Source organism: Balaenoptera acutorostrata, chromosome 12, assembly GCF_949987535.1.
Source record: "Balaenoptera acutorostrata chromosome 12, mBalAcu1.1, whole genome shotgun sequence".
Classification (NCBI taxonomy): domain Eukaryota; kingdom Metazoa; phylum Chordata; class Mammalia; order Artiodactyla; family Balaenopteridae; genus Balaenoptera; species Balaenoptera acutorostrata.
The window spans coordinates 48728124-48753881 of record NC_080075.1 but is presented as its reverse complement, the minus strand read 5'-3'; the positions used below and the strand labels follow the sequence as shown (position 1 = coordinate 48753881).

Below are 25758 nucleotides of genomic sequence, written 5' to 3'. Positions count from 1 at the left end.
GATAATTATAAATGGGAGGTCTCATAGTTTAAAACTCTCTAGAAAATCAAGAAAAAGTTCTACAAAGGCCACAGTATAAACAGCTTCCCAGTAGTCTTAACACAAATTCTGCCCACACACTCATTTTCTCTTCTCTAATTTTTGGTAAGTGGGGGAAGGAGAGTGGCAGGAATTGACAAGTAATAACACAAAAGCAAGATCCAAGATTTACTGAAATATTAATAAATTTGATTCATTTATTTCTAAATTTCCATAAGGAAAATGGTCTCACCTGTAGCATTACTTCCTTGTACTCAACTAATAAGATGAAGGTATTTAAAATACTCCTTTTCTAACCTAAAACTACATTCTAATCATTAATGAAGCCTACATTTCTAAAATAATAAAATGCACTCCAAAGAAACTGAACAATGGCATACAATTTATAAGGAACTTATGAGTTGACTTAAGTTTTCTGGGGTTTGTTATGAAAATCTCAAAGTTTTGGTAACATTCAAATTATGTAAACAATGTCCACATTAAATTTTTTGTAAGTCCACAGCAAAAGATAATATTAAGTGACTTTCTTACCTTTGCCTCCAAAACAATAAAATTCTAAACCCACAATAGAACGGTGGGTTGAATGGGGGAGGCATTTCTGAGAGCACTGATAAACAAAAACAAAAAATAAACAAGTAAAAAAAGCTTTAAATAATATTTTCTTGAAATACCAGAATTAAAACTAATGCTCCTGACTACAATAATCATCTGTTTTAAGTAATTCCTGTGATCATAACTGCTGAAACTGTCAGTCTAAGCCATAATAATACTCAATTAACAGCTTGTAAGCATAAATAAACAGCCTCCAACTTTACAGGATACACAACTAAATGGCAAGATAGGGTAGTTATATTTTAAAAGTTCCTATCTCAAAAACAGTGTTCCCAGATTAGTCAGAAACTGACATATATTCAGATATCCACAAAACTATAAGGTTAAGACATGAAAAACTAGGAACACACAGATATATATAGATACAGATATGTAAATAGCTCCCAAATAGAAAATTTCAACATTATAAAGAAGCTGATTCTTCCCAAAATAATAATAAATTTATTATAATTCTAATCAAAATGTCAACAGAGCTGGGTGTTAGTTCATTGATTGGTTTTATACTTGTAAAGTGACTCAAGTTGATAGGGGTTAGGGAGGGCAGGTAAGAATAACAAAGAATTTAGAAAAATAAAAGAAGAAAAATATTGGGGGGAAGCTAGACTTACTATTAAACCATGTGCTAAAGTTAGAATAAGTAAAATAACGTGGTCCATCTGAACACAACTCAATCACTATGCTACACTGCCTTATTTATCTAAGGATTTCCAATATCTGTTAACATGCCCAGTGTAACAGTGTAATATTTTCTTAACATGAACTAATAAAAAGTACTATGAATTATTAGATCATATATTGGCCACATAAAAGTACTTGTTCACAGTATGTTATAATTAATTACAAGAGTTTAAGTGACCTTTCGTCAGCAAATGGTTTAATATAGAACGGCATGATTAACTGTCACTGAAGATCATTATTGTTCTTTAAGATAATAAACTTCATGAAATCTCAGTACCTATTACACCAAACTGCCAATACAGAAGACAAGCAAATTTGTTACTTGTGCTAATACTTTATACAGAAAGCTAAAGTGAAATATATATATATATATATATATATATATATATATATATGCATATTAAATTTCTAAGTAATCCATACTTCAGCGTTCTTCTCCAACTTGAATGAAAAGGCCATGTATGACTTCTAGGCTAGATTCTGGATCTAAAATGAAGACAGTAAAGCAAAGCCTTCCTAACCTTCTAAGACTCTTCCATCCTTTTTGTCTAGGCCTGAGCACCTTCATACTTCAGTATACTAATAAAAAGTATGGTTCAGGAATCTCTGGCAGTTAACTAATATTAGATGAAGTTTAAGGAGGCAGAAATTATCTAATAAAAGACAATTCTATGTATACCAGCTGAGCCACAAGGGACAAGAGAATTATGAATCATATAAAACACAAGTATAGCAAGTATAAAGAATGACAGAAATGTCAAACTTTTTTTCAAAACTTTTAAGATTAACCCATAATAACAAGTTAACTGGTTACGGATATGAAGATGCTACTGTCATCATTAAGCAGAAGAGACCTCACTTCACTCTTCAAGACTACAAATGTTTGTACGTCACCATCACTTTAAAATACCTCCTTACATGAAGCTGTATGCTAGCTAGACATTTTACAAAGTAGTCAGCTACCATTCCTCACTGGTAAGTGTTTATGAACTTGAATCAACCAGAAAAGTTTAAATTATAATCTTTTTTAAAAGACAGTGGATCTGAATAAAGTATGGACTTTAATTTACAAAAGAAGGGATGAGCCAGGGGAATACAGAAAACATTTTTGAAAGTGACCAATAGGCTATATAGCCCTTTTGCTTCATTTTAGTTTGATTTTTCTAGTGAACCAAGTAACCAAATCTGACAGAATTTTGGACATTCGTTCCAACTACACAGAACAACCAAACTCATGGAAAACTGAGACCAAAAATGTCACCACCTCCTAGAATAAGTCATATAGCTGCTTCCTACCCTCTGCAAACCCTATTTCCTATCTCCCTACCCCTACCCTAATCCTTGTGTATGTACTGCACATAAATTAGATTTATCCAAAATTTATTTCATAATAGTGAACTCTAATACAAATCGTGAGAAATTTTTATTTGACCATTTATATCAACTATTCACATAGTTAACTATGAGTGACTTACCCTCCAAAAACATCAAGTCTAAAAAAGAATAGTCATTAACAATGAAGGTGATACTTTTAATTTCTAAAAGAAAACATAGATGACTTAAATAGCCAGTTCAAACACATTAAGTCAAAAGCCTGCCTAATTTTATTCAGTAGCTAAAAGGAAAAAAAATTATAACATAAAACTGATGTGGGAAGAGATAACAGTATATCTGGAATGAACTTTTTGACTAGAAACAAATATTCAAATTCATGCCTTTGGGGACTTCCCTGGTGGCGCAGTGGTTAAGAATCTGCCTGCCAATGCAGGGGACACGGGTTCAAGCCCTGGTCCGGGAAGATCCCACACGCCAGGGAGCAACTAAGCCCGTGTGCCACAGCTACTGAAGCCCTAGCGCCTAGAGACCGTGCTCCCCAACAACAGAAACCACCGCAATGAGAAGCCCACGCGCTGCGATGAAGAGTAGCACCCACTCGCCGCAACTAGAGAAAGCCCGCACGCAGCAACGAAGACCCAACACAGCCAAAAATAAATAAAATAAATTTATAACAACAAAAAATTCATGCCTTTGTCACTAGAGATAGTTTGGGAATTCAAGCTATAGAATTAACTTCAAACAAATTCTGAAAACATGTATTTTTACATTTGAGGCATAAACTCTATTTTTCCAATATCTTTAAACATTCAACTATCATAGACTCTAGAACACGTGATTTAAAAAGCATTCATGATAAACTTCCTGTATTATGATTTGGAGAATTTAGCCTTGTCACCTCTCATCCCTTAAAACAAAACAAACAAAAAGCCACACCAAAAACATTGTGAGGATTACTTTCTTTCCCATCCATGAAGTAATAAGTTAGTAATTTTGATGAGCTATGGTCCCAAAAGTCTACCTTCTGAGTGACTGGTGATGGTAAGTACACAGGGGAGAAGAATGTGAATGTCCATGATTAATGAAATGTAAATGGTGCACTGAGTGTCATAACATGGAATGTTATATTCAAACTTAGTTTAAATTAACTGAATGTTAAAAATGTTTACTTTGATTAAACGCTGGAAGCATACTATAGTGGAAAAACATGGGCTTTAGAGTCAGAGAGAAATGGGTTCAAATCAAATATCCTGGTTTATTACATAACTTTTGAAGAGTCAACTTCTCTGAGCCTCGGTCTTTTCAACAATAAAATGGGGATAACATGTTCTCAATAGCAGTTTTGCATATTTAGATAGATAATGTAAATCAAGCATCTAGTACAATGACTGCTACAAAGCAGTGCTCAATCACCATTAATTCTCTTCCCACACCCTGCTTCCTGAGTGTCACACTGTCTCATTTAGTCTCATTTACTGAGCCCCTCACTCAGTTGTGTGCTGGCTGTGTAACTGGCTCTGAGAGAGTGAAAAAAGAAAAAAAAAAAAGTTTATAGAATTGGTTTGTAACACTGGCTGATTTCTGTGGTGTAACTACTCCCACATGGCTGATCTCAACCTACGAACATGAAGTCAACCAAATACAGAGCTGGAAAGAGATGTGCATGATTACTCTCTGTCCCATTACTCTGTTCTATTTTTTCCACAACACTTTTATCTTTTGAAATTACCTTGTTTAACTGTCTAGGTATTTATTGTCTGTTCCCACCCTTACCCCCAAAGGGAATAAAAACACTACGGCAGGGACCTTGTCTGTCCTGTTCTCTTCTGTGTCCTCAGCAAGTACAAAATCAAACTAATTGGAAAGAGTCCCCAAATTCAGGAAACTGAAAAGTATTAAAAAAAAAAAAAGACTAATTCAAGGAAAACACTCATACCCTCAATTTCGGCAGCACTGTTCTTTTTCTTTGGAGAAGGAATAAAAAATAAACATGACCAGTAAGTACCAAATGCTTAAATTAAAACAGCAGACTACTTCTGCCACATCACCTAGCTTAGCAATAAAAATCGGCCAGGCATAAGCACTTCCATATAAAGGACAACATTTCTAAATGTCCAGCTGAAACACCATACTTACATAATTCAAAGTAGGCAATCTTATCATTCTTAATAACACAGAAGCAGTTATTGTATGGTTATACAAAGGTAAACAAATAGTACTGTTAATAAGTCATGTATTACCATTTTTTTTCTTTTATTAATCCAGCTTGCAAGCCCAGCCTCCCACACCCCGAATTTACTTTACCTGCACGAATTAACATCTGCAAACATTCTAGAGAGTTGTGATAAGCTGCTTCATGAATTGGCATCCATCCCCTGTTATCAGCAACATCAACACTACGTCCGTTTTTGAGCAGTTTTCTTAAGACTTTAACATTGCCTTCCCTGGCAGCAAGTCCAACCGTGGAGCATGTGTCAGAGTAAGCCTCTGTAAAATCCATTCTTTTGACCAGTCTACAAAACAAGGCAGAAAGAAAACACTATCATCAATAAAACAACACTGCACTCCTAGATATTAGCAGATCACTGTGGACCTGTCTAGCATCTCCTACATAACTGCTGAGGAACAGCCTGAGGTGGAGATAGCAACCTGTCAGGCCATAGTCTCTGCCAGTCTGAACCAGGAAGTCTCTCTGTTTGGGGGACTGGGCTTCCTTAGAATCCTCTTATTAAAGATATCAAAGGAGTTTTAAGTGTTCTATCACTCCTTGTCCGAGCAGCTGCTTCCTGCAGGCTTCTGCTCCCGTTCATACTCCAACAAAATGCACTCACTGGAACACTGTTGATGAGAGAGTGAAATTCCTTCAGTTAATCCCAAATGTATATAGTCTACTGTGCAGAGATGGCCATTTAACTACCAGCAACGCTCAGCCTCAAGAACTAATTTTATAGCCCTCTACAGGGAAAAGCTAAACCCAAAAAGGCCAGAAAGAAGTGGACATTTGTTTTAAAAACAAAAATAAGTAGTAATTCTAGTTTTTATGTCCCTGTTGGTTCTTTCCAGAAGGAGCAAAACACTCGGGTTCTCTTTCCTTGACGAAACAGTCCCACTGACTGAATATACTAAAATGAACAAAGACCATCATAGATGGGTCCAGCTTTCCTACACTAGCCCAGAAAGTTTTTCACAGCATTATTAAATTAGCCTCTTCCTCACAATCTCCCTTCAAAGTTCAAGTTCCCCTGGAGTCAGTGTCCAGTATAGCTCAGCATATGACTCTTACAAAGACAATTTCTTGTTAGTCACACTATGAGGCAGGTTGGGATAAGACCCAGGATTCTCATGGCAACAGTTATCTGCCAAAAGGCAGTCCCTCTCAGTAACATTTAGTTCCATCCTTCCTCTTAGTTTTTCTAAATATCTTAGGAGGTAGGTCAGGAAATACCAACAACATGTCTAGTCCAATACAGGTAAAAAACCTTCTAGAGTGATATTCTAAATAATTTAATCAGAAAGGGAGGTTTGAGGGAAGAGGTTAAAAGTAAGCACACAGCATTTCCTGTAGTAAATTTAAACGTATCTATGGTCATGTTTAAATATAAAGCTGTATCTGCAGAACCTGATTCTACAGAGAGCTAATATTAGCTATGAATTAATCTGATTAAATCAACCAGTCCATTACTAAGGAAGCGAAGATATTTATTACAGAACATTTAATTATTCAGTTAATAATTATTTACTGAGTACCAATTAAATGATCAGCAATGTGGAGGATATAAAGATGACACAGAAGTTGCAAGGAGGGGGAATGAAAAAGACACTGAAGGAGACCTTCAACATGGTGGAGGAGTAAGATGTGGAGATCACCTTCCTCCCTACAAATACATCAGAAATACATCTACATGTGGAACAACTCCTACAGAACACCTACTGAACACTGGCAGGAGACCTCAGCCTTCCCAAAAGGCAAGAAACTGCCCACATACCTGGGCAAAAGAAAAAAGAAAAAACAGAGACAAAAGAATAGGGACAGGACCTGCACCTCTGGGAGGGACCTGTGAAGGAGGAAAAGTTTCCACACACTAGGAAGCCCCTTCACTGGCGGAGATGGGGGTGGCAGAAGGGAAGCTTCAGAGCCACGGAGGAGAGCACAGCAACAGGGCTGCAGAGGGCAAAGCGGAGAGATTCCCGCACAGAGGATCGGTGCCGACCAGCACTCACCAGCCTGAGAGGCTTGTCTGCTCACCCGCCGGGGCGGGCGGGGGCTGAGAGCTGAGGCTCTCGCTTCGGCGGTCAGATTCCAAGGAGAGGACTGGGGTTGGCTGCAGGAACACAGCCTGAAGGGGGCTAGTGCACCATGTCTAGCCAGGAGGCAGTCCGGGAAAAAGTCTGGAACTGCCGAAGAGGCAAGAGACCATTGTTTCGTGGTGCGCGAGGAGACGGGATTCAGAGCACCGCCTAAAAGAGCTCCAGAGACGGGCGCGAGCTGCGGCTACCAGCGCAGACACCAGAGACAGGCATGAGACGCTAAGGCTGCTGCTGCAGCCACCAAGAAGCCTGTGTGCGAGCACAGGTCACTATCCACACCTCCCCTCCCGGAAGCCTGTGCAGCCCGCCACTGCCAGGGTCCCGTCATCCAGGGACAACTTTCCCGGGAGAACACACAGCACGCCTGAGGCTGTTACAACGTCACGGCGGCCTCTGCCACCGCAGGCTCACCCCGCATTCTGTACCCCTCCCTCCCCAGGGCCTGAGTGAGCCAGAGCCCCCGAATCAGCTGCTCCTTTAACTCCGTCCTGTCTGAGCGGGGAACAGACGCCCTCAGGCGACCTACATGCAGAGGCAGGGCCAAATCCAAAGCTGAACCCCAGGAGCTGTGCGAACAAAGAAGAGAAAGGGAAATTTCTCCCAGCAGCCTCAGGAGCAGTGGATTAAATCTCTACAACCAACTTGATGCACGCTGCATATGTGGAATACCTGAAGACATCAAATCATCCCAAAATTGAGGAAGAGGACTTTGGGAGCAACTGTAGACTTGGGGTTTCCTTTCAATTTGTTTCAGGTTTTATGTTTACCTTAGTTTAGTATTTACAGTTTATTATCATTGGTAGATTTGTTTATTGATCTGGTTGCTCTCTCCTTTTTTTTTTTAATATATAGATATATTTTTTTTTCCTTTTTCTCTTTTTGTGAGTGCATATGTGTACGCTTCTTTGTCTGATTTTGTCTATAGCTTTGCTTTTACCATTTGTTCTAAAGTTCTACCTGTTTTTCGTTTTTTCCTTTTTTTCAAGTATAGTTTTTAGTGCTTGTTATCATTGGTAGATTTGTTTTTTGGTTTGGTTGCTCTCTTCTTTCGCTCTTTCTTTTCTTTTTTTATTACTTTTTAATTTTTCATTTTTAATAATTTTTAAATTTTTTGCTTTAATAACTTTATTTTATTTTATTTTTTTCTTTCTTTCTTTTTTTCTCCCTCTTCTTCTGAGCCATGTGGCTGACAGGGTCCTGTGCTCCCGCGGGATATCAGGCCTCTGCCTCTGAGGTGGGAGAGCCAAGTTCAGGACATTGGTCCACCAGAAACCTCCCAGCTCCAAGTAATATCAAACAGTGAAAGCTCTCCCAGAGATCTCCATCTCAACACTAAGACCCAGCTCCACTCAACGACCAGCAAGCTACAGTGCTGCACACCCTATGCCAAGCAACTAGCAACACAGGAACACAACCCCACCCATTAGCAGACAGGCTACCTAAAATCATAATAAGGTCAAAGACACCCCAAAACACACCACCGGACATTGTCCTGCCCACCAGAAAGACAAGATCCAGCCTCATCCACCAGAAAACAGGCACTAGTCCCCTGCACCAGGAAGCCTACACAACCCACTGAATCAACCTTAGCCACTGGGGGCAGATACCAAAAACAACAGGAACTACGAACCTGCAGCCAGCGAAAAGGAGAACCCAAACACAGTAAGTTAAGCAAAATGAGAAGACAGAGAAAGACACAGTAGATGAAGGAGCAAGGTAAAAACCCATCAGACCAAACAAATGAAGAGGAAATAGGCAGTCTACCTGAAAAAGAATTCAGAGTAATGATAGTAGAGATGATCCAAAATCTTGGAAATAGAATGGACAAAATACAAGAAACGTTTAACAAGGACCTAGAAGAACTAAAGAGCAAAGAAAACAATGATGAACAACACAATAAATGAAATTAAAAATTCTCTAGAAGGAATCAATAGCAGAATGACTGAGGCAGAAGAACAGATAAGTGACCGGGAAGATAAAATAGCGGAAATAACCACCACAGAGCAGAATAAAGAAAAAAGAACGAAAAGAATTGAGGACAGTCTCAGAGACCTCTGGGACAACATTAAATGCACCAACATTTGAATTATAGGGGTCTGAGAAAAAACAAGAGAAAAAGGAAGTGACTGAGAAAATATTTGAAGAGATTATAGTTGAAAACTTCCCTAATATGGAAAAAGAAATAGTCAATAAAGTCCAGGAAGCACAGAGAGTCACATACAGGATAAATCCAAGGAGAAACACACCAAGACACATGTTAATCAAACTACCAGAAATTAAATACAAAGAAAAAATATTAAAAGCAGCAAGGGAAAAACAACAAATAACATACAACAGAATCCCCAAAAGGTTAACAGCTGATCTTTCAACAGAAACCCTGCAAGCCAGAAGGGAGTGGCAGGACATATTTAAAGTGATGAAAGGGGAAAACCTACAACCAAGATTACTCTACCCAGCTAGGATCTCATTCAGATTCGACAGAGAAATTAAAACCTTTACCAACAAGCAAAAGCTAAGAGAATTCAGCACCACCAAACCAGCTTCACAACAAATGCTAAAGGAACTTCTCTAGGCAGGAAACACAAGAGAAGGAAAAGACTTACAATAACAAACCCAAAACAATTAAGAAAATGGTCATAGGAACATACATATTGATAATTACCTTAAATGTAAATGGATTAAATGCTACAACCAAAAGACACAGACTGGCTGAATGGATAAAAAAAGACTGGCTGAATGGGTAAAAAAAAGTCTTAAAATAAAGACTGTTAAAGAGACAAAGAAGGACGCTACATAATGATTAAGGGATCAATCCAATAAAGATATAACAATTGTAAATATTTACACACCCAACATAGGAGCACCTCAGTACATAAGGCAAATGCTAACAGCCATAAAAGGGGAAATCGACAGCAACACCATCATAGTAGGGGACTTTAACACCCAACTTTCACCAATGACGGATCAACCAAGATGAAAATAAATAAGGAAACACAAGCTTTAAATGATACATTAAACAAGATGGACCTAATTGATATTTATAGGATATTCCATCTCAAAAGAACAGAATACACTTTCTTCTCAAGTGCTCATGGAACATTCTCCAGGATAGATCATATCTTGGGTCACAAATCAAGCCTTGGTAAATTTAAGAAAATTGAAATTGTATCAAGTATCTTTTCCGACCACACTGCTATCAGACTAGATATCAATTACAGGAAAAAACCTGTAAAAAATATAGACACACGGAGGGTACACAATACACTACTTAATAACCAAGAGATCACTGAAGAAATCAAAGAGGAAATCAATAAATACCTAGAAACAAATGACAATGAAAACATGACGACCCAAAACCTATGGGATGCAGCAAAAGCACTTCTAAGAGGGAAGTTTATAGCAATACAATCCTACCTCAAGAAACAAGAAACATCTCAAATAAAAAACCTAGCCTTACATCTAAAGCAATTAGAGAAAGAAGAACAAAAAACCCCCCAAAGTTAGAAGAAGGAAAGAAATCAAAAAGATCAGATCAGAAATAAATGAAAAAGAAATGAAGGAAATAGCAAAGATCAATAAAACTAAAAGCTGGTTCTTTGAGAAGATAAACAAAATTGATAAACCATTAGCCAGACTCATCAAGAATAAAAGGGAGAAAACTCAAATCAATAGAATTAGAAATGAAAACGGAGAAGTAACAACTGACACTGCAGAAATACAAAGGATCATGAGAGATTACAAGCAACTATATGCCAATAAAATGGACAACCTGGAAGAAATGGACAAATTCTTAGAAAAGCACAACCTTCCTAGGCTGAACCAGGAAGAAATAGAAAATATAAGTAGACCAATCACAAGCATTGAAATTGAGACTGTGATTAAAAATTTTCCAACAAACAAGAGTCCTGGACTAGATGGCTTCACAGGCAAATTCTATCAAACATTTAGAGAAGAGCTAACTCCTATCCTTCTCAAACTCTTCCAAAATATAGTAGAGGGAGGAAAACTCTCAAACTCATTCTACAAGGCAACATCATCACCCTGATACCAAAACCAGACAAAGATGTCACAAAGAAAGAAAATTACAGGCCAATATCACTGATGAACATAGATGCAAAAATCCTCAATAAAATACTAGCAAACAGAATCCAACAGCACATTACAAGGATCATACACCATAATCAAGTGGAGGTTATCCCAAGAATACAAGGATTCTTCAATATATGCAAATCAATCAATGTGATACACCATATTAACAAACTGAAGGAGTAAACCATATGATCATCTCAACAGAGGCAGAAAAAGCTTTTGACAAAATTGAACACCCATTTATGATAAAAACCCTCCAGAAAGTAGGCATAGAGGGAACTTACCTCAACATAATAAAGGCCATATATGACAAACCCACAGCCAACATCGTTCTCAATGGTGAAAAACTGAAAGCATTTCCTCTAAGATCAGGAACAAGACGAGGCTGTCCACTCCCACCACTAGTATTCAACATAGTTTTGGAAGTTTTAGCCACAGCAGTCAGAGATGAAAAAGAAATAAAAGGAATCCAAATCGGTAAAGAAAAAGTAAAGCTGTCACTGTTTGCAGATGACATGATACTATACATAGAGAATCCTAAAGATGCTGCCAGAAAACTACTAGAGCTGATCAATGAATTTGGTAAAGTAGCAGGATACAAAATTAATGCACAGAAATCTCTTGCATTCTTATACACTAATGATGACAAATCTGAAAGAGAAATTAAGGAAACACTCCCATTTACCACTGCAACAAAAAGAATAAAATACCTAGGAATAAATCTACCTAAAGAGACAGAAGACCTGTATGCAGAAAACTATAAAACACTGATGAAAGAAATTAAAGATGATACCAACAGATGGAGAGATATACCACGTTCTTGGACTGGAAGAATCAACATTGTGAAAATGGCTATACAACCCGAAGCAATCTACAGATTCAATGCAATCCCTATCAAACTACCAATGGCATTTTTCACAGACCTAGAACAAAAAATTTCACAATTTGTATGGAAACAAAAGACACCGAATAGCCAAAGCAATCCTGAGAAAGAAAAACGGAGCTGGAGGAATCAGGTTCCCGGACTTCAGACTATAGTACAAAGCTATAGTAATCAAGACAGTATGGTACTGGCAAAAAAACAGAAATATAGATCAATGGAACAGGACAGAAAGCCCAGAGATAAACCCACGCATATATGGTCACCTTATTTTTGATAAAGGAGTCAAGAATATACAATGGAGAAAAGACAGCCTCTTCAATAAGTGGTGCTGGGAAAACTGGACAGCTACATGTAAAAGAATGAAATCAGAATACTCCCTAACACCATACACAAAAATAAACTCAAAATGGATTAAAGACCTAAATGTAAGGCCAGACACTATAAAACTCTTAGAGGAAAACATAGGCAGAACACTCTTTGACATAAATCACAGAATACTATGACATAAAAGCAAGATCCTTTTTGACCCACCTCCTATAGAAATAAAAACAAAAATAAACACATGGGACCTAATGAAACTTACATGCTTTTGCACAGCAAAGGAAACCATAAACAAGACGAAAAGACAACCCTCAGAATGGGAAAAAATATTTGCAAATGAAGCAACTGACAAAGGATTAATCTCCAAAATTTACAAGCAGCTCATGAAGCTCAATATCCAAAAAACAAACAACCCAATCCAAAAATGGGCAGAAGACCTAAATAGACATTTCTCCAAAGAAGATATACAGATTGCCAACAAACACATGAAAGGATGCTCAACATCACTAAGCATTAGAGAAATGCAAATCAAAACTACAATGAGGTATCACCTCACACCGGTCAGAATGACCATCATCAAAAAAATCTACAAACAATAAATGCTGGAAAGGGTGTGGAGAAAAGGGAACCCTCTTGCACTGTTGGTGGGAATGTAAATTGATACAGCCACTATGGAGAACAGTATGGAGGTTCCTTAAACAACTACAAATAGAACTACCATATGACCCAGCAATCCCACTACTGGGCGTATATCCTGAGAAAACCATAATTCAAAAAGAGTCATGTACCACAATGTTCATTGCAGCATTATGTACAATAGCCAGGACATGGAAGCAACCTAAGTGTCCATCGACAGATGAATGGATAAAGAAGATGTGGCACATATATACAACGGAATGTTACTCAGCCATAAAAAGAAACGAAATTGAGTTATCTGTAGTGAAGTGGATGGACCTAAAATCTGTCATACAGAGTGAAGTAAGTCAGAAAGAGAAAAACAAATACCATATGCTAACATATATATATATGGAACCTAAAAAAAAAAAAATGGTTCCGAAGAACCTAGGGGCAGGACAGGAATAAAGATGCACACAGAGAACGGACTTCAGGACACGGGGAGGGGGAAGGGTAAGCTGGGATGAAGTGAGAGAGTGGCATGGACTTATATATACTACCAAATGTAAAACAGCTAGCTAGTGGGAAGCAGCTGCAAAGCACAGGGAGATCAGCTTGTGCCTTGTGACCACCTAGAGGGGTGGGATAGGGAGGGTGGGAGGGAGACGCAAGGGGGAGGAGATATGGGGATGTATGTATATGTATAGCTGATTCACTTTGTTATAAAGCAAAAAGTAACACACCATTGTGAAGCAATTATACTCTAATAAAGATGTTAAATAAATAAAAACTTTTTGGATGTCTTAAAAAAAAAGATGACATAGACACAGATTCTATCTCAAGTTATGTACTGTCTCACAGAAATGATAAATATATGTGATTCAAAATAGCAGAAAGTGCCATAAGAGAAGTACAGATAAGGAGCCATGAGTAGTCAAAGAAGGGGAAAACTACTTCAACTTGGTGAGGGATATGAGCTGTGCCTAAAAGATAAGGGAGGCTGTGACAATGAGATAACATGTAAAAGAGCATTTCTTGGGCAGAAGAAAAAATATAACCAAAATTATGGAAATGAACAAGCAAGGGTGAGTAAGGTTCAGTGAATAATGGAAACAATTTACTTTGGAAGGAGGATTAGGTAAAAAAAGAATAGTAGAAAAATGAGGTTACAGAGGTAGCCAAACTACGGAGAATCTTGAATGCTAAGCTGTACATTTTTGAATATATCACTTTTAGCCAAGGCAATTACATCCAAATTTCACAAAAAAGAACAAATCCCGCATTTTAGGTCTATTTATAAGCATATTCATCTAATAGAAGAAAACTTTTTTTCTACATAGGAAAACCACACACAAACACACATACAAGAATACTATTCCAAAGACATGAAAAACAACTTCAAGTAAAAACAGATAAGAATCCCCTTCTAAATTTTACTGGGTTTTCTCACAGTTACAAATAATGTTAACAGATCCAGATTAATACACCATAATCTGAAAAAATTAACAGAACTGGATAATATCTTTGCGCTTAAGAGAAAGAGAAGCCAAAAGAAATGTACTATAATAGCAGGATCGTTCTCTTCAACCTTTAATACCAACTAGTCAACATGAATAAACTGTTAAGATCTCCCTTAATAAAACCTCCCTATGTTCTAGACTAAAAAAGAGAGTACAGAGTCAAACAACAAAATACATACAATGTAATAACAAATATGTATGATACATAAACCTCAGCTAGACCTGAACTGGTAAACAAAATATCAGCTACAAAAATCAATTTTCAGGCAATTAAGGAAATTTGAACATGGAATAGATATTTGATGATGTAATTATCGCTAGTATTCTTAGATGTGATAATGGCATTGTGGTTATCAGGAAAAGGTCCTTATTCTTAGAAGTATTTAGCAGTGAAATCACAGCACATGCAGCTTATTTCAAAGGTTTTAGATTTAAAAGTATATAAAAAGAGTAAAGCAACTATGGCATAATGTTAATTATTGGACCCATGTGTAGAGTATATAAATGGTCACCATATTCTTTTTTTCTAACTTTTCTGTATGTTTGAAATTTTTCGAAAAATTTGGGGGGGGAACTAACCATTCCAGGCAATGTGAAACCACAGCTTGGAAAAAGTTAAAAGACCTGGTTATTCTTTTTTTTAATACATAAATTTATTTATTTTATTTTTGGCTGCGTGGGTCTTCGTTGCTGTGCACAGGCTTTTCTCCAGCTGCGGGGAGCGGGGACTACTCTTCATTGCAGGTTCACGGGGCTTCTCATAGCAGTGGCTTCTCTTGTTGTGGAGCATGGGCTCTAGGCGCACGGGCTTCAGTAGTTGTGGCACGTGGGCTCAGTAGTTGTGGCTCGCAGGCTTTAGAGCGCAGGCTCAGTAGTTGTGACTCACGAGCTTAGTTGCTCCGCAGTACGTGGTATCTTCCCGGACCAGGGCTCGAACCCGTGTTCCCTGCATTAGCAGGCGGATTCTTAACCACTGCGCAATTAGGGAAGCCCAGACCTGATTATTCTTAAATTAAGTTTTTCTTTGTGACATTTTCCTGTTTATTTCTTAAGAGCATAAATAATACTCCTTGAACCTGGATGTTCTAGCATTCTTTTATAAAGCTAAAGACTATGAAACAGAAATCCTCAAGAAAGAATAATCATTTGTTAAGGCTTCTGCTTTCACATACAGAAACACTGCATTGATGGTCCAAGTGAGCTTCCTAAACAGTTTGTTTTGGAACAGTAGCTATTTTGGAACAGTAGCTCTAACCGTCAGATCAAAACATTTTTTAGGATACTTGACCTGTTGGATAAACTCACGAAAGCTATTAAATTTCTCCCCAGGAAAATGTACACAGATCCCAAATCTTGTATACAATTTCAGGAGGTCTCATATATGGTTTCCAAAGCCTATACACGAGCTAAAAACCTTTGCCTACTCTTTTCTGAGTGACTCCTGAGAATACTAAAGATGAATAAGGTCGTTTCACGCAGAAAATTTAAATATGCAAGCAATTTTTGTTTAAATAATATTCAACAGTAGCTCTTCTACAGTCGCAAAACTTCTGTAGTAAACTTTCTGCTTCTATTCGACAGGTAGAAAGATTTTTTTTAATGTAAAAATACAGATTACACTCCCTGCAAATCCAGTTTTCAAACCATAACAAAATGTCTTTCTACGTACCAACTGCGGTACCAATAAACAGCTCGTCTCCGTATCTAGACCACACCAGCCACGATTCCCACCCTCTCTCTTGTCCTTCCTCTCCGCATTCGAAAAACAGTAGACTGTTCCAATCTTAGAACCACAAATCCCATAAAAGGATTGTGGGTATTGTAGTCCTCTGACTACGCGCACCTCAGGAAAGGTAGGGTGATTTACAGAGGCTGCTGAAAAATCCATTGCTTAGTTCAGAGGAAGTCAATGCTTCCACATACCCTAAGCAAACAAAATAATAATAATAATAACGTTGACTGAGCTGGAGTAGGAAAACATTCTTCGAACCGCAAGTCCCAGTGTGCTTTGCGTCCCCAAGCAGGGAGTGCAGACTTTGCGCCTGCGCAGCCGGTTTCTTGCGTCCGGAAAGCTGTAGTCCCTGCCTGCAGCTCAGAGACCACGCCAAGGGGACAGCCGCCACCGCTACCGCTGCTGCCGCCGCCACCAAGGAGGAAGAGCAAGGGAAGGATGTGGGTTTTTGGTTACGGGTCCCTCATCTGGAAGGTGGACTTCCCCTATCAGGACAAGGTGGTTGGATATATCTCAGGCTACAGCAGGCGCTTCTGGCAGGGCAGCATCGACCACCGCGGGGTTCCTGGCAAGGTGAGGCGCCAACCAGTCCCCCACACTTACTGACCCCGGCGCACTGCTCCCCAACTCCTGGCCCAGCTCTGCGGGACTTACACCCCAACGGCCGAGTAAACTCATGGAATAGTTTATAATGCTGCTACCTCTCTCTGTGCACCTTTCTCGGCCACCTGACCCCGACTCTCTGTCAAACCAAAGGCAGTCTTTCCGAAGCCGCTTGACATGCTGGTGGTAGGTAGTTCTTGAAGAGGAAGAAACGTGGGCGTAAACTCGCACAAGGCTAACGTGCTGGGAGGGGACCCCATCTCTTGGAAACTACTGCCCCCGCCAAAAGGTGGGAAGATAAACCTTCCTGTCACCACGGAGTTGAAATACTAAAATCAACTAGCAAATTCAGCTTTTTAGCAATTAAGTTTATTGGCATTTCTACATTCTGCCAGGCTTTGACTGGTTTGAGTTTAAACGTGCATGTTATTTCTGGGTTTTTTTAGTATCTTTACAAAGGTTTTATTTTATGACATCTAAGGTCACAGAAGAACTAGTTTCCAAAATTACCTTACTTTGATCACGTTGGTTGTCCGGTACTTCCCAAGTTAAGTGAGTCCCGCTTTGTTACCTAAATAGCAAAGTACCAATACTATATCCAGCATTATTTTAATGTTTTTTTTTCTCAGTGGTTCTCCTCTAAATTATAAATGCAAAATGTAAGTTCTTTGATCCATTTTTCAGTCAGCTATGCAGAGACATTTATCTTAATATACGTGAAGAGAGAGAGTAACAGCTCACTGCTTATGCAAATCAGCCTCGTTTTGGCTGCAAAACAACTAATCCATAAGGAAAACTAAATTTTGAGTAACTGATAATTTGGATAAGTTGAACACTTACTATAGTTAACCTCCTAACTTTTAGAAGAGTACAAAGTGTTTAATTGCTTACATATTCTCTAAAATACTCAGAGTTATATGAGCTTGATTACCACTTTTTTAAAAAAGAAATTAATATTGGCTCAAAAGCACAATATCTAAAATGCTAGAAATCAGATGTAGCAAGAGATTGAGGTTAACTCCAAAGAAATACCTGTAGTCTTGCATCATGGAAAAGGGAAGAGAGGAAGGCTGTAGTTTGCACCTGCTCATCAATGAGACATAGGATGAAAATCACAAAAAGTTAGAAGCTGTTCTACCTCAACTAGAGTTGGTGAATTAAGAACTTGGCTTTAAGGTAGACAGATGACTTGAAAACAGAGGAGTGATTTACCACAAATGCACATTTACAGGCCAACAGAAACTTCATGGCCAAGGTATCTCCAAGAGTGTTATAAAATAATATTTAAGACTTTAAAGAACTAAGTTAAATAAAATGCCTTTTGAGTTGTCAGATATGAGCACTTAAAACTGCCATTCTGAAGAAGAATGCCTTAACCCAGGCTTCAATTTCAATGACCAAGTATTAATTACTTACGAACACGGTTATATAGCATATTTTACTACTCTAGTCTCAACCAAAATGTTTGTTACACAGCATGAGTTATGTACACTATCAAAACAAACTGATGGTAAGAAATTGTCATGCCAATACAACAGTTCATGAGTCTTTAAAAAAGAAGAAGGTAGCTATAAAAGCCAATATCTCTCTTTTTACTTAAATATACTAAAATATAGGGCAGGAAATTTGGGGGAAAAAACTGCAATGGCTAATAGTTTGATACCTACTTTTATTTAAAGAATCCATCCTAGCATATTAAAGGAAAGCCTAAGGCACTAAACATTTTCTAAATATAATGTTCTATTAAGAAAACTGGAAAGAACATTATCTTACTTCACATTTTTTATTATAATGGATCACCAGCCTTTTATAAATATTAACTGTCTGACAAGAATATAAAAGGCTACAGAAATATCTAGCAAATTAGAATAACGTAAATGCTATATAGGACTATGTTTTTTACAGCAACATATGCTCCTAGTGAGCATATGATCATTACATATGAAACGTGATATTATTAAACAAATGTTGGACTCATTTCCACATACTGCAATGTGACATTTGTAGGAAAAATACCAAACTTACTTCCTTTACTAAATTATGCTTTCTTTTTAGCTTCATTTAACTTTAGTATCTTCCTAAGTTTAATTAAGCATCTCATTTGTTTAATTAAGCATCTCATTTATTTCTAACAAAACTGGCCAGTTCTCATCAAATTAAGGATTTATTTAAATGTGAAAAAATTTTCATATCAGAAAGAATATATTTCAATTTCAAAAAGAGAAAACATTTTAACACAAGAGATAATCATGAATATTTACTAAATCCCTCACTTTTCTAGATGTAGATCAGAAACATTACTCATTAACCAATGAAAGCACCCATCATGACTCATATTTCACAGCATACTCCAATCCCATTCAGCTTCCAAGACCCCCTCTTCAGTTTCAATATCCCCAAAAAACATTTAAGTGCATTTACAAATTTACATTGTTTCCCAATAATATATTTTATTTTAGGGACAAACAGCTTAAATTTTAGAAAATATTTCTGAGTAAATATATCAGTAGTGCCAATAGTCCATGTCTGTTTCATCCATAAGCAGTCACAGGGACAAATCTATTTTCCCTTAATGACTCCCTATATATGCTCTTTGTTTTCTGTTTCAATTGCCACCACCTACATCCAGGACTTCACTACCTCTCCTCCTCTCAACAATTACTACTGAGTACTCACATGTTAAGTGGGAGACACCTATGCCAACAACAATACCTGATAAGTGCTATAAGGGAAATGAATAAAAGGAGCAATGAGAGTTTAGAAGGAGCTGCTGCAAAGTCGTCTGGGCAGCTAAGCCTTTATGGAGAGAGTGGTGGGAGGATATCCAAGGGATTCTAAAGAAGGAAAGGCATTCCACACTGGGAACTGGTATATCCAAAGATGTGAATGTCTGTAAAAGTTATAAATAATTCATTACAGCTTGAGAGGAAAAGTGGTAAGTAATGAGGTTTGTAGTTAACTCATGCAAAAGAATTTTTATTTTATCCTGTAGAATATTACAACCCTGAAAAATTCAAAGCACAGAAGTGAGTGGCCCAATTTTTGCACCAGAAAGTCAATCTAGGGCCAAGTAGAGAACAGTCTGGAGGCAGGCAGCGAAATCCCTAAGGAGGCAACTGAAGGATGAAGAGAAACCAGATTCAGAAGATAATCAGAAGATAGAGCTACCAAGAATTGGTGACTAGTCTGGTGAAAGGGTAAGCAAGGAAAGGTGGAGTGCAGAACTCGTCCCCTCCACCACTAACATTTCTTACGCACGGTCTACCTCCTTCGCACTTGAACGTGCATACTATATACTTTACCACACCCATCTTCCCAAAGCACTTCTTTTATCATGCCAGTCACCTACTACTCAAGTGCTACAGTAGCTCTTCATTTCCTATTTCTCCCAAATTTCAGTGGCTTCTTCTTTTCCATTGTCCCCAGTTTCAACTCCAATCTCAAATCTGACTCTATCCTATTTCTCCAGTTATGTTTCTGAATCATCTTCCATACATGGAGGACCCTCTGCTAAAGTCAGACACTTGGCCTGGTGTAATCCTGCTTCTAGACCCTCACTCATAAATCATGAGTCACAGTGCCCTTTTGCCAGAATTTTGTCTTTCTTTCTGACCACCCAAGACTCAGAATTCTTACTGCACTTAATAAATAGTATACATCATAGCCCTTAAGTATTCTCTACCTATTTCACATGTTAAGTTCATATTCCAGAATTACAATATAAGCTCTTGAAAGCAGGAATCAAGGTTTTATCTTCTCTACAGCACAGAATAGGTATTCAATAAATAGCTTCATATTCACTTTGATATTGAAGGTAACATGGCAATAGCTACATGACCCACACCAATATATGTATCCTTACTTTAGCATTATCTTAAATAGAAAACAAGTCAAATATAAATGTCCAACAATACAAGAATGTTTAAATTATAGTTCATTGACAGTAGAATATTATGCAACTATTGAAATGGATGAGGAGACAAACAGGAAAATATAATTAAATAAAAAACATAATCCAAAATTCCATGCATTCCGTGATTACGAATTATCTATACAAATGGACAAAGGAAATAGCAACAAGGATGACACAAGTATCTGAATGATGTAAGCTAACTATGTGCTACACAATAGGCATACAAGTAGGTAAAATTGTGGCTTACAACTCAACTTTCTCACTAATGATAACATGTCAGTAGACACAGACTTTGGCACCAGGTAGGAATTGTATTTGAAAAAAAAAAAAATGCAAATTCTTAGACTGTTCTATACCTACAGAATCAGGAACTACCTCCAGGTAATTCTGATCTACACTTAAGTTTGAGAACCACTTCCCTATAGGAAAGCACCCTGGATTCCTCAGTGAAACTATAGCAATCTTTTTTTCCTAAAGAGAAAAAAGTGATCAGAACATTTATTTATAATTGCTTCTTCCTTTTGCTTTTCATTTTAGATGAGCCTTAGTCACATGTGTGTGTTTTTTAATATATCCATTCTAAGTGAACGTAATATACCTATTATATACAAATTAAAGAGAATCTTTTAGAAAGGCCAAGATAATTTGGATAAGGTAGACTCTCTTAATTCATTTTCAAATTTATCATAAAAAATAAGTACTTTTGAAAAAGTGCTTACTATGAGCAAACAAAGTTAAAATATTCCACATCAACAGTAAGTTGCTAATGCTCAGTTATTGAACTTTAATTCGGGAAAAAAAAATTTTTTTTTTTTTTACTTTTTTTAAAACAGCCTGGAAGAGTTGTGACTCTTGTTGAAGATCCTGCGGTATGGTATAATTATTCTTTTTTGTATAGTCTTTAATCATAAAATGTTAAGATGTTTCTCAGTTTTAATAATCAATGAAATTTTATTAGCAGTCATCACAGACAATTTGAACTACACTGTGTCTAGAATTCCTCTCCGTATTTGTCGTATTTCTTTTCATCTGTTGGGAAAAGTTGGGATACAGAATTCAGGGTAGACAACAAAAAAACCAATGGCATATAGTCTCATTTTTCCTTTCTCGATGAGTTTATTGACTGAGAATTTTGTGGTCTCCTTTGAAATTAATGGAGCCCGCCCTCAGACAGACTACCACTAAGAATCAAACGAAACCCTAAAGCTTTCCTCACATTTGCTAGTATTCTAATATTTCAGCAAAAATCCCAGTCATGAACTATCACTTTCTTTACTGCCTAATTTTATCAAGAGCACAAGAGGTTTTTTAAAAAGTTTAGAGCACTAGAAAACTTTTATTTACCTGGTAGTTGTCTGTTTCTTAAATATTTTCAATCATTTTACTGAGATCCAAATTTTATATTATGAAGTTAAATATTTAACTTTAGAAAGGACTTTGATATATAAAATCAAGCAGCTAGCAACAGCAGATGAATGGTGAAATTATGAAACACTTTCATAACTTACATTATGGAAAAGCATCTATAAAAATGGCTTCAAACTGGTAAGTAAAACTCCTAATTAGAGTTAATAAAACCACTTTGTTTCTGTAGAATGTTAATTTATTCAAAATGCTTAGCAACCTAAAGTTTAATAATCAAGTTAATAATTAAAGGTTGTCAAGAAACTAGAAAATCTGTGTTACAAACTATAAATCTTGCTTATATCACAGATGTTTTATTAATACTACAAAGAATCTTTGCAGCTGAAGTACACTGCTTTTACTGACACTGTTCATGGGCTCTCTTGACAAAGAGGTTGCCATTTAGTATTCTGGATGGAGTAATTTACAAAGGATATTTGAAAGTTTAGGCAGTGAAGAAATGAACAAATAAATGAACCTATTGCCTTTATAGTTGACTACTTTATTACAGAGCTTTTAAAATACAGAACACTTTCTGCAAATAAGGGGACACCTAATATATAAGTGATGCTCAACTCCAGCTGAAGGGGGTTGGGGGTCAAACCCCTCCCAGCCAGCACACCAACACATATCCAGACAGCCCTGAAGTAGGCTTCAGGGTGGCTACAACACTCCCTGAAGCAGTTTGGAAACTATTGCCCCTATACCATCAGTGAAATGTTAATGGATTTAAAGCTTTAGAACTATATTTAATGACTAAATGAAGACCTGGTATTTTAATTTCAGTCCCATTAGTTAAAAGACATAATTTGAAAAATTTAAACAAAGATAAATATCCTGGTATACAAGGAAATCATTTATTCAGATTGAAGAATGTAAAATGCTGATTTCCTTTACTGTTTAGTATATACCTGTTCAGTGCACATTAAGTGAAGCAAAACTGCACTGATTTCTAAGAATATACAAGATATTTTCTTACATCATAATATATCTTCACCTATTTTAGCCTTGTAAAAACTAAATAATATATTCTTTTCATTTTTCAACAGGGTTGTGTATGGGGTGTTGCTTACAGACTGCCAGTAGGAAAGGAAGAAGAAGTAAAAGCATACCTTGACTTCAGAGAGAAAGGAGGCTACAGGACCACAACAGTCATTTTTTATCCAAAAGATTCCACAACAGAACCATTCACTGTGTTGCTATATATTGGAACATGTGATAATCCTAATTATCTTGGTCCTGCACCTCTGGAAGACATTGCTGAACAAATTTTTAATGCAGCTGGTCCAAGTGGAAAAAATACAGAATATCTTTTTGAACTTGCAAATTCTGTTAGAAGCCTTGTGCCAGAAGATGCAGATGAGCATCTTTTCTCTTTGGAAAAATTAGTAAAGGAACGTTTAGAAGGAAAACAGAACTTCAATTGCTTAAAAAGACCTAACTGACTTTTCCAAACAAGCAGAGCTTTTAGTCTTCAGAGAACAGCACAATGGCATCATGATTTGTAAATGTGTTTACTTGAAAATCTTAGTTGTGTTTAATGTTGTAGTCAAGATATCATCTAAATTTATAGTTTAATTGCAAGTGGCCTGAAACACATACATATTCAAGATATTGGGGTATAGTTAAAGAAAAAATTTGTTTCAATAATATAATAATTTTCAAGCTATGTGATATTAAATACTTGCTCATGAGAAGTGAGTTCTTTAGAAAAATACAATGAAGGACTCAGTTCAGAACTTGTTTTTATCTGAATAAATATAATTCTGTTATTTCATATCACAGTACTATTTTGAAGTTGTAGAGAATTAAACCAAAAGACCAGTAAATATAATAAGGTTATACCTTCAATATATTCCCATACATCAACTCTGTAATCATGGTTTAAAATAAATAAGCTTAAAATAACATGTAATTTAAAACGTTTGGTAATATAGACAAGATTTGGGCCTTGAATGTGAATCTCCTTATTTAGGTATTAAATGAAATCCTTTCCAATTTAAGCCAAAAAATAGCATTTTAATATAAAAATTTCCTTGGAATTATAATGTACTATACCTCTCCATTTTTGAATAAATGTATTTTACCACATGGAAAAAACCCTTTCAGCTAGAAAAGCACAAATTATACAAATCATGTCTACTAACAATGTAGTCTAGTCTGTCACTCACTTTGTATTAATCTTATACTGAAACTTAAAAAAAACAAAGATGGGCTATCTGATATTACAAATTAACAGAAACATATAATGAAAGTTTGCTGTTTGAAATGTTTAGAATTGTAATTTTTTAAAGTAAGAAGTGGCATTACCTGATAATTTGCTACACAGCTTTTTTTTTCCTTCTTACACCTTGTCACCTAAAGGTATCCACTAAATAGTGCTGATGATGCTACTCAAGTAGGAAACATATATGTGCATTATTAACTCATGTAAAAGTAACTTTGATTCAAACTAATCAGATTATTTCTTATTATAGGTGATATCCTTCTCAACAGGACATATAGTCTCTCTGATATATAGTCAACATGAAAAGAATTTCAGTATCACATTAAGTCTAATGTGAAACTAATAATTAGTACAGAAGTTTTTCATGTAAAATAAAATAAAGCTGTCCTACATAGTAGGAACAGTAGTCCTTTTCAGGTGTTTTAAAATCTGTTAACACATTACTTGATAATTTACTCAGCTACATAACTATTTTAAATATTTTCCAAAATTTTCAATATTAGTTTTCTAGAAGGCATTTCACTTGTCCTGTACAACAGGAAGAATACTAACATTCATTAATGAATACCTCATAAGGATGTACTAGGCACTATACATACAGAATCATCCTCTGAGCATGTTTCCATAGTAACTTGCACACAATTACACATCTAGTAAGCAGCAGAAGTCCATGTCTCTGCTAAAGCACAAGATCTTTCTACAATATATTTAAAAATCCACTTGAATTTAACTGTCTTTACTAACCTACATCTCTTTTTCAAGAGGTAAACAAGATTTAACTTTTTGTGTAATGACATAGTACGTGACTTGTTACATAGAGATGTTAATTTTGATAGATGCATACAGATTTCCACGAATATAATGAGCCTATACAAGATTCACATGCCATAGCTCAGAATCACATAGGTGTATTCAGAGATCCAGCCTTAGTGACTCTTCTACCATATAATATATAATTATGTTATGAAATATCAAGGGAGAGGGATTACTCCGGGTTCCTCATTTATGTGTCTTTCTAGACTCTCAGTTAGAAGTTAACTAGAAAATACACATGTGGTATACCATCAACATTTATAGGGAAGCCATGATCCAAAGAGCCCAGGGACAGGGACCTTCATTTTCACTGGGATGGAGAGAAACTTGACTAAAATGGAGAAGATAAACAATACTGAATTAGAGAGAAGCTAGGGTTTGGAGCCCACAAGCTAGTAAGAATCATAAAGGTACTAAGCTATCTAGAGCATAACTTATTTTTGTAAGCAAAACTGCAAGTCTCTTTATAGCCCTTGGACCTCACTTTCAAAACAGTCTCTCTCTTTCTGCCCTCATCATACACACATAACTCAGACTCTCATTCCTCAGAGAATAAATCTTATTAGGTGTTCAGTTTTAGGAATTCAAGAAAAGTATGAGTGTAAACCCTACATAGAGAAAAGAAACTTTGAATGTAAATCTCTAATGCAGTAGATTTTTTAAAGT

At 36.6% G+C, this 25758-nt stretch overlaps 2 protein-coding genes across 7 annotated transcripts in view; one reads left to right on the top strand and one right to left on the bottom strand.

Annotated features, from left to right (window-relative positions):
- The window catches only part of ASB3 (ankyrin repeat and SOCS box containing 3), a 92389-nt gene that overhangs the window by 54263 nt on the left and 12368 nt on the right, over nt 1–25758 (bottom strand). For 2 of the 3 annotated variants that reach the window (XM_007190029.2, XM_057558625.1), the window contains exon 2: nt 4969–5177. In XM_007190029.2, coding sequence (XP_007190091.1) covers nt 4969–5164 — 196 coding nt within the window. In that variant the 5' untranslated portion in view covers nt 5165–5177. Of the gene's footprint in view, nt 1–4968; nt 5178–16069; nt 16155–25758 lie in introns of those variants that run through there. The other variant, XM_057558624.1, reaches the window with a different exon arrangement.
- CHAC2 (ChaC glutathione specific gamma-glutamylcyclotransferase 2) lies at nt 16460–23962 on the top strand. 4 transcript variants are annotated; one of them, XM_007190027.2, is made up of 3 exons: nt 16460–16705; nt 21482–21517; nt 23102–23962. In XM_007190027.2, the coding sequence occupies exons 1-3, from the start codon at nt 16571–16573 to the stop codon at nt 23495–23497; spliced, it is 567 nt and encodes a 188-aa protein (XP_007190089.1). In that variant the 5' UTR covers nt 16460–16570; the 3' UTR covers nt 23498–23962. The 4 variants fall into 4 exon arrangements, with proteins under 4 accessions (XP_007190089.1, XP_007190090.1, XP_057414609.1 ...); XM_057558626.1 differs by having other exon boundaries at nt 16659–16705; nt 21482–21522; XM_007190028.2 differs by lacking the exon at nt 21482–21517.

What these genes read in the sequence shown, in the direction of transcription:
- CHAC2 (XM_007190027.2), top strand. Translation starts at nt 16,571, where the DNA reads ATGTGGGTTTTTGGTTACGGGTCCCTCATCTGGAAGGTGGACTTCCCC. An exon ending in ACCGCGGGGTTCCTGGCAAG is followed by an intron (nt 16,706 to 21,481) that starts GTGAGGCGCCAA and finishes TTTTTAAAACAG; the next exon opens with CCTGGAAGAGTTGTGACTCT. An exon ending in CTCTTGTTGAAGATCCTGCG is followed by an intron (nt 21,518 to 23,101) that starts GTATGGTATAAT and finishes ATTTTTCAACAG; the next exon opens with GGTTGTGTATGGGGTGTTGC.